Below are 9,661 nucleotides of genomic sequence, written 5' to 3' on the forward strand. Positions count from 1 at the left end.
ACCGTGGACTGCGTCCCGTTGCCATAGCAACCCCGCTGAAGGTCCGGGCCCACGCAGCATGTCCGTCGCGCTGCTCTACAGCGCTATGTGCGACGAACTCTATATTCCTCTTAACCCTTACATTTTAGAAGTATTAACCGATACAGCGACAACGTAAGAGAATACTTTTTAATTTTGTTAAGATACAAAGTTTTACATTTTTGCGATCGCCGATTTGGCCCCCTATATATGGTGGGGGGGGTACATAACCCTTGTCGTGATACAACATTTGTGTATTAAACCTAGTTAAATCGCCAAATGTAGCTAGCTGTGTTTATGTGTTTGATAGAGATGTCAAACTGACGGGGAACGATCGTCTTAAACGGGTGCAAAAACTTAGCGACGACGATGTACTTGTCCTCTCGTGCTGTTTCCTCAACACGGGAACGACAGGTAAATTAATGAATAGACATTCTGCCCAGCACATTGAACCCAACAGTAACCGTAGACCTTAACCCTAGTCTGCTGTTATGCTGTGTTTTAAATGGCAGGTCTTGACCTAAGGTACAATGATATCTCTGACGTGGGAGCCAGACACCTCGCTGACCTCATACAAGTAAGAGTGGTAGTACATTACAGCATAAATGAGTTGTGATGAGACTGATACAATTATTTAATCTATAAGTATTCTCCACTTAAGCCTAAGAAATATACCTATGTATACTCTCTTATGTGAAAATACAATCCTACAATAGTATGGTATAATTCACGCATTTTGAATTGAAGTTATGTTAGAATATAAAAAAAAAAAAAATTGTTGCTCCCAAAGTATCTGGTAAGACAGAAAAATGATATACACTTTACTGGAGTTAAATGTGTAACTCCTGTGTGGGTTACATAGTGCTATTGATGGTTTAAGAGGGGTTTTAATTTTGCCAGGAGGTGACTTCCACCCTGCGTTTTGTGGACCTCATGGGTAACAACATACTCGCTGATGGAGCTGAGACAGTCGCCAAAAGCCTGCATGTGAGTAACACACTAACGCACACACACACACACACACACACACACTTACACACCTGTATTTTTCTTTGTATGAATGTGTCTGCAGAAGGACAATAGTATTTCAACTTTTATTTGTAATTTATGATTGATTTATATACTCTCTCTCTCTCTCTCTCTCTAGAACAACCAGTGTATCCTCTCTGTCAGACTGACAGGGAACAAGATTGGGAACAGAGGAGGAATGTGTTTTGCCAGCATGCTCCAGATCAACCACACTCTGCAGGAGTTAGATCTTGCCGACTGCGACCTGGTACAGTGAACACACACACGCACACACACACACACACACACACCTTACACAAACACCTCCACACACACACACACACACACACACACACACACACACACACACACACACACACACACACGCTCGTACTGTCAAAATGGTGGAAGAACCCATTTTGATCATTATTTTATTTGATGTGTGCGTTTGTTTTTTGTGTGTAGGGTACTCAGTGTGTTATAGCCTTCGCCATCGTGCTGAAAAGCAACACCAGCCTTCTCTCTCTGAACATCTCCAGACCCATACTCTTCAGTCGACAGGTACACACACGAAGCTCCTGCCACACACACACACACACACACACACACACACACACACACACACACACACACACACACACACACACACACACACACACACACACACACACACACACACACACACACACACACACACACACACACACACACTCTTACTGGTATCTTTTTATGGCATCCTAACCACGCCCACATCCAAATGTCACTCTTTACTTCAGTGTCTATTTTTTATGCATTTTATTTTATATTGTATTGTGCCTGAATCATCCTATTATTTACACGTCTATATGATATCTGTGTAGATATCTATTTTAACCAAAGTTACCATTATCTCCTTCATAACCGTCCTGCGTCAAGCTGTCCTGCAGCCACATGTGATGAGTGGGTGCATTCATACAGTAGGTTCACTTTATGTTATACGGCACCTTGCTCCCTGCATCAGGACGAAACGGCGGTGCACCTGTCGGCCATGTTGAGGCTGAACCAGACTCTGCGGGAGCTCCACCTGGGGAAGATGGCCTTCACTGACTCTGGGATGGAGAGACTGGCCGAGGGCCTGAGAGCCAATCAAAGCCTGCGATACCTGGACCTGCGCTGGTGCGGACTCACCCCTGGTCTCAATCCCTGTGACAAAGTGCAATATTATGTATGATACATGACGTGCTATAGGTCAAAATGGGTTTATCGTCCTGCGCACATTCATTGTACAACGAGCAGCAGCTCAGGAGATGAAACAAGGCAAGGCGACTTTATTTATGTGGCGCTTTTAATACACGAGGCAGACTCAAAGTGCTTCACATAAAAACATTGTCAAAAAGAAGGCAAAGCTAAGAAATGCACTTTAGAAAGTATTTAAGATTAAGCAGAAAGCTAAAGCAGTCTTCTTTATTGTTCTATAAGTGGTCATAGTTGGGGCAAGGAGTTTATTACAGCTATTTGTTGCATAGTAACTTAATCCTGCTTTCCCATGTTTCTTGTTTACTCTGGGGATAATTTACAGATTGGTCTCAGAAGATTTTCATGGTCTAGAAGGCTTATGTAGTGGAAGAATATCAGTTATGTAACTTAGCCCTAAACCATGTAGGGAATTATATTTTAAAATCAATTCTTTGACATTAAGGGAGCCAATGTAACGATTTAAGAATTGGTGTTATGTGTTACACCAACACACACTTACATTTCCAGCTTCCTCAACAGCCAACAACTAAATATTAATAAGAATGGGTTCTAATTGTATGAGTAAAAACCTTTTCAGTGCATCTAGTTATGCAGGCTTAATGATTGAAGAGGACGCCTGTGTTTCCATAGTAACCAATTGTCTTGCGACGGTGCACAAACTCTGTCGGGGGTTCTGAAGAGCAACAGCGCACTGCAGATCCTGGACCTGTCGTCCAATCGGATCAAAGACGAGGGCGCAGCGAGCCTCAGCGAGGCCATTGAGTCCCCCGCCTGTGGCCTCAAGGCGTGAGGCACACACACACAGACACACACTCGCATACATACGTATACACACAGACACACACCACACCAACATACATAAAGACACAAACACGCACACACCCCATGACCTACATAAAAACACACAGGCACGTGGATACACACACACACACACACACACACACACACACACACACACACACACACACACACACACACACGCACAAATACACTTACACACAATCATACACACATTATATATACGTGTGGGTGTATTCATGTGTGTAGGTGTATTTCTGTTCATTCATGTGTTTTTGAATCGCTTTTATAAGTAAATAGGTATCCAAAGGCCTCAATTTCATTCTACAATTAAACATAAATAAGATAATTTAAATCAAGAATCCTCTCTTCTAGACCGTCCCTCTCTCTCTTTTCTCCCAGGCTCTCCGTAACCAGTAACAACATAGAAAGCCCAGGTCTTCTGGCTTTGGCGCAGGCTATGAAGGCTAGCAGTACGCTAACCCACGTCTACATCTGGGGGAACCGTCTGCATGAGCCCGTCTGTCAGGTAACACACAATCACAAACGCTAACATACGACCCCATATAAGTGCTCTCACAACAGTCCCCAGCACAAGCGCCCTATTCCCCCCCCCTGGTTCTCCTTAGGCGTTCAGCGAGCTGATGGCGTGTGGCCGGCTGGCCCCGGGTCACACGGACGTGAGCCCATACGAGGTGGACGGCCGCGTGAGCCTGGCCGAGGTCTTCCACGGCCTGAGGCGACACTACTACTGGACGCCCAGCGACGGGGCCGACGGCGGCCCCTCCACCAACGCTGCCCTGGCCCTCACCGCACTCACACCCTGACACACCCCCGCTACGCCCCCAATACCCGGGCATGATGGGAGGCCTCCAGCCACCAGGCCTCAACCCCCGACCCGGGAGAAGATCTCTACCGTCGTCGTATCAGAGATAGCGAGCTTTGATAATTTTTGGTTGAATAAAACAATGAATTGGTAACACTCATTTCAATGCTGTTTCATAATATCTACACAACACACTGGAAACAGGATGCTCGGAAACGTATTAGTGAAACAAGATGGACGTTTATTTAAAAAATCCTATTTTCTACATGATCTTTCGTTGTTTTTGTGTGCATCAGAAATATTCTTAAAGTGCTCGGTGTGTTGAAATGTGCTTCAATCAAGAAAAATACAAAATGACTGTTTTAGATACTGAACAATTCTGCATCAAATTACAGCAAAATCAATATTAAGTTCCTTTGACTGCCAGGTCATTTTATTAGCCAAGAAAAGTGTATAAATCATGTATCTAAAACTTTGAATAAAAAACCATAAACTCTTCCAAACCTTTCCAACATTCAAAGAAACAGCATTGTTGATTTAATGCAATAATTGTCCATCAACTCAATTATTTCAGTGGTAGCCTCATTGCTGCTGCTGGTAGACCGGCTTTGCATCATCTTGGCCAATCACGTTCACACCTGGCAAATAGGGGTCCTTCAAAAAAAACAAATCACTACCCTCAAATCTTCTTATTCTCTCAGCCAATCAAATTAAATCCTGCTCTATTCCAGCCCCTCCCTTATTTCTTTCAACCCAATAATCAAACCCTTTTCCAGGGCTACTCTTCAGAGAGCGCCTCCTCTGGTCCGTCCTGATCTCCCGGTGGGGGGGCCTGGCCCCCGGCCCCGGTGGGGGGGTCCCACTCCACGTGGAGGGCCCTCTTCCTGAGGGAGTGGCGGAGCTGGCCCTGGGCCTGCTCCCCCAGGCCCCACCGCAGCATGGCCAGGTGGGTCAGGGCCGGGAGGCGGGGCAGGGAGGAGAGCAGGGACGGCAGCCAGGCGGCGGAGGACGCGGAGGCCGCGGGGCGCAGGCTGAGGTCCATGACCTCCAGGGAGCCCAGGCCGCCCAGGCCCCCGGCGGTGAAGAGCGGGGCCCAGGCCTCTGCTCCCGCCGCCGCCTGGCCGTTGTAGGAGAGGTCCAGCACCCGCAGAGAGGAGAGCAAGCCCCGCCCACACACCTCGGCTGCACAGGAGGGAGTCACGGATCAATGCTAATGTCGGTGCTCCAGTATCAAAAAGAATATGAATAATATTATATTGATCAGGAGGGGCTTCAGGCAGTCTATGTATTTTAGGTTATGTTTGTGTTTATTGGTGTGCAAATGTGGGCATTTCAGGTGTGTGTGGGCTCTGTGTATGAGTTGATTCATGTGTGTGTGTGTGTGTGTGTGTGCGTGTGTGTGTGTGTTTGCTACCGAGGTGACCCAGGTCATCGCTGGTGAGATGACAGCTGGAGAGGCGGAGCTCCTTGATGACTGATGGCTCTAGGGCATCCAATAGCAGCGCGAGGCGACCGCCAACCACCTTGTTCCAGGACACCTCCACGCTGCTGAGGTACGGCACCGCCAAAGCTGAACAACAAACACACACACGTACGCACACACATGCACATGTATACATACACACGCATACACACACAAACAAGTTTATTATTCAATGATGCGATCAGATCATTAGAAACAAGGAGACTTTGCTTTGGCCTCTGGTACCTCATCTAATCCTTGGCCATTTGTTATGACATTTGGAAAATACATTTAAAAAAATACATAATATATCAATATAATATATTAATCAGCAGCGAACAAAGAGTTCCCAGCAGGACTGTGTTGGTACCAAAGGCTGTGAAAGACTCTGCAGTCAGGCTACAACTGTTGAGTGGCAGGCGTCTGAGCTGTGGCAGCAGCAGGGAGGAGACAAGAGAATGGACCACGCCCCCAACCTCCTTATTGGACGACACGTCAAGCTCTGTTAACCTGCCCAGGGAAGGGACCACCTGGACTGGAGACGAAAGATAGACAGTGTCACTTTAAATATACCTTGGGAATTGCCTGGCAAATAAAATAAAAACCATTACATTACGACCAATGATACATTTTGTCCCGTTGGTGTATATTTTTATGTGAAAGGAATTGAGAACGATAGAAATAGATTTGTTTTGCCTCCTGATGATCATTTATTCAGACACAGATTCTACTCTGTGGATCTCAATCACCCGGCCCCTCGATAACACGAGGCTCTGATTGGCGGACTCACTCAGGGCCTGCAGGTCGGCGTGGGTGAGGTTGCAGAGGTGCAGGTCCAGGCTCTCCAGGTGTGTGAGGAGAGCCAGGTGAGCCGTCAGCTGGGAAAGTCCACCAGACAGGCCTTTGTTACAGGACAGGTCCAACAAACGCAGCGCGGGGAGCTGCTGGAGCGTACCACCTTCAGGGACAGACCCCAGACAAACTGTGACATTGCTGGTTCATGTACATAATCATTACAAGTTATTCCCCAACACATTAAGGGTTGAATGCAAGGGAACTCTTTACCTGCGTATTATCTGGATGCTTTAAGAAGATATTGGAGCCATTAAGGGTTAGAGGGAGCAGGCATGTTCACTCGTTTTAAACAAACACACACACACACACACACACACACACACGCACACACTAACCACTGTCTATTACTAAATCAGCATCCTAATGTTGTAACGCCTTTAGTAGTAATAATAAAGAAATATGTTTTGTACCAAGAGATTTGAGGCTGTGAGACGTCAGCCCACAGCCCTGCAGTACCAGCCTGGAGAGGCAGGGGGCGTGGGAGAGTGAGGCTGCCAGTTGTCCAAAACCTCCGGTGTCTGACTCCTGGGTGTCCTCAGCGAGCAGCGGGTTACCGGACACGTCGAGGACACACAGCTTGGGCAACCTGCCCACCAGGTCTCCTGGAGAGACGGTGTCCATCACAAACCACGTCATGCAGGGACCAAAGGGAACGGATCAGGGCACTTAAGAATCATGGACCGGCAGTCTAAAATGTATTCTTTGGTTAGCTCCACTTGGAAGCCTTTAACTACACAACTTGTTGTATTGTCTCCAGATCACCGGTGGATAAACGGTGATCATTCAACATAGTAGGGAGGGCTGCTTCATACTTCCCTGAAATCTGTGACATCACAAGTAGATCGGACCATCACAATCTATAGACATTACATTCAAAAGATGAACACAAGTGTAGCATCTCTGAATACCCTCCTCAGAATCCCCTACCCACCTAGTAGAGGGGCGTCTGCGGTAGTGAGCTGGCAGGCCTGCACATGGAGCTCTCTCAGAGAGGGGGGGACTTTACCCAGCAGGCCCTGCAACCCTCCGCCTCCGACACCCACGTTCCAGGACACGTCCAGCACCTCCAGGAGGGGAACCGACGGCAGAGCGGCGCCTAAACAAACCCAAAAACGACCAATAAACTGCACGGGGTGGAACAGGCTGCTGTGTGGGCGTGGTGGACACGCGCCAACTGCCACTCTTCAAGGCTGATTGGATTGAGATGATATTCCTACCCACACACGGCGCTCACCTAGCGACACGATGTCATCTGCATTCAGCCTGCAGCTGCAGAGCCGGAGGGTTCGCACCCTGCCCACTTGTTGGAGGTGAGAGGTCAGGGACGACAGGGAGCCACCAATCAGGTTGTTCCAGGAGAGGTCAACCTCCTCTAGCTGAGGCAGACAGTGGAGCAACGTGGCTGACAAGAGATGAAGAGGGACGGCAGGACGTTAAGCCTGCGAGGTAAACGTCCTCGCCTCATCGACAGGTGTGGTTTGACCGAGCTGTGATGCATGTTGGGAAATAGTGTTTGCAAGGAATCCACAGTTCTGTACATTAGCCCCCCAGTGTAAATGCAAGATATGAGATATGAAGAATGCCCTTAAAGATGGTGGCACAAATTTTATATGCACACGTTTTTGCCTTTGATTGTGTAAGTGTGTGCTTGTGCGTGTGCGTGTGTGTTCACCAAGCTCCAGCAGGTCTGTGGCGGTGAGGTCACAGTGGGCCAGGTTCAGGCCGCGGCTGTCCGCCTTCTTCCCCAACCTCTGGAGGAAGAGACACAGACGGCCCCATCCCTGGTCTGCCTCGCTCTCCATCGCCTCGGGAACCGCTGGAGTCACAGAAACCCTCAGGCCTTCACACACTGATCTGTCTGGTGATGATGATGATGATGATGATACATCAAACGTATTCCGCAGCTCCATACCTCCTAGCAGAGGACTAGCCGTTCAGCTCTATTTGGTCGGATTTTGTATTTTGGTGACAATTTTATCAAAAGGGAATGACAGAGAAGTACATTAAGGAGTAGGAAGGAGTCAGGTATCTTGATCGAGGAGGACTACATGTAGTCAACATTGGGATTCAACCCCAGAAACCCATCGGGTTTATTATATTTATGTTGTTATGAACATCATTTCCTTAATGTAACTATGAATATTTTCTACTGATTGCTGCAGAGCCTTACATCAATACGTTCTTGGATTTGAATCACACAGAAAGCACTGTAGGTGTCAGCCATGATATGATCAGAACTTATGAGCACAATTCCATACCCGAATCCGAGGCTCCATCACGCCCCTCTTTGCCATCCGTCTCTCTGTGGTCAGAGATCACAACTCTGCCTGATGAGGAGCGAGACAGGAAGCGAGCTGAGGTCTTCCTGTCTGTGGCCGAGCGTTTCCTCCGGATCTGGTTCATGATGAGGTCCAGGGGAGAGAACTTCACGCCCACCTCCCACCCTTTCTGGCCTGATGATGAAAGAAAAGTGTAATTTAAATCTATAATTTCTCACATCTATTATAAAGGCTATTATATTATTATTATTAACTTTATCATAAAGGATATTTTCTTAAAATTGCCAAGATAAGGCCTTTTTTTAATAGCTCAAATGCATTCATATTTGTATGTTACAATATTCGTGATGTACTAAAACAACTAAACAGAAAATTTGAGCAAATTGTAAATCTAAACGTAGAAACAGAGCTGTGGCTACCGTGTTACTTATGTTTTACTTCACAAAACCTAAGTCCGAGCAGTCATGATTTAGTTGTATTGTGAACATCCAGACATCACTTCATATGCACGTAACATGATCACCTCACCCTCAGAATCCATTCCACACTGAAGACCGGCGAAGTCTGAAGATCTCAGCTGGACCTCCCAACTAAAATCAAGAGGTTCAATTCAACTGTATCGACGTTGACGAACAATCAACATAACCTCGGCGTCTATGACAATAACGTTTGGACACACTTCTGACGCTTCATATCTTTTGTGTTGTTTCAAAGTATGGTGATTCTCAGCCGGTCGGTCTTCACGTAGCGGGGAGGGTCATGTGCTGCTCAGGTGCCCCATCAACCCGGAAGTGGGAGCACACCTTTGGTAAACAAACACCAGCGCTGTCTGCATGTAACGAATGTAACACACTTCAGTGACATTCAAAATATGGGGGCCGTTTGTAAACTGTTGCTTCTCAAAAAACGTGCTTCATTTGTTCCAAATTCAGCTCGAGCTTGGTTTCAATTCCCCCCCCCCCCCCAAAATGCATTGCATTGTCACTTTTTCACATGTATAAAAGAATTGTTATCTACATGTTATATCTAAATCGACAGGGAGCAACCAACCCGATAGATATGTACCTTGTCGTCCAGGCTGGTGCGGTCCAGTTGGCAGTTTTTCAAAGCAGGCAGGTCTGTTTTCCTATAAGCCCATTTATTAAATACCTGTAGCTTACATCAAAACTTTAATGTATT

General features: G+C 46.9%; 2 protein-coding genes across 3 annotated transcripts; one reads left to right on the forward strand and one right to left on the reverse strand.

The window, feature by feature from the left end:
- Positions 1-30: 30 nt before the first annotated feature.
- lrrc34 (leucine rich repeat containing 34) lies at positions 31-4,046 on the forward strand. The gene is made up of 10 exons (XM_060044529.1): positions 31-153; positions 329-432; positions 531-595; positions 919-1,005; positions 1,166-1,294; positions 1,492-1,587; positions 2,027-2,181; positions 2,893-3,048; positions 3,463-3,589; positions 3,690-4,046. The coding sequence occupies exons 1-10, from the start codon at positions 59-61 to the stop codon at positions 3,885-3,887; spliced, it is 1,212 nt and encodes a 403-aa protein (XP_059900512.1). The 5' UTR covers positions 31-58; the 3' UTR covers positions 3,888-4,046.
- Positions 4,047-4,106: 60 nt separating this feature from the next.
- lrrc31 (leucine rich repeat containing 31) lies at positions 4,107-9,379 on the reverse strand. Of its 2 annotated transcripts, none has more exons than XM_060044527.1 (10): positions 9,011-9,379; positions 8,462-8,656; positions 7,876-8,061; positions 7,438-7,605; positions 7,135-7,299; positions 6,614-6,805; positions 6,139-6,306; positions 5,719-5,883; positions 5,301-5,456; positions 4,107-5,068 (listed from the first exon to the last, which is right to left on the reverse strand). In XM_060044527.1, exons 1-10 carry the CDS (start codon positions 9,021-9,023, stop codon positions 4,665-4,667), a joined length of 1,812 nt encoding a protein of 603 aa, XP_059900510.1. In that variant the 5' UTR covers positions 9,024-9,379; the 3' UTR covers positions 4,107-4,664. The 2 variants fall into 2 exon arrangements, with proteins under 2 accessions (XP_059900510.1, XP_059900511.1); XM_060044528.1 differs by having other exon boundaries at positions 7,876-8,019; positions 9,011-9,374.
- Between the last annotated feature and the right edge of the window lie 282 nt (positions 9,380-9,661).

Source organism: Gadus macrocephalus, chromosome 23, assembly GCF_031168955.1.
Source record: "Gadus macrocephalus chromosome 23, ASM3116895v1".
Lineage (NCBI taxonomy): Eukaryota > Metazoa > Chordata > Actinopteri > Gadiformes > Gadidae > Gadus > Gadus macrocephalus.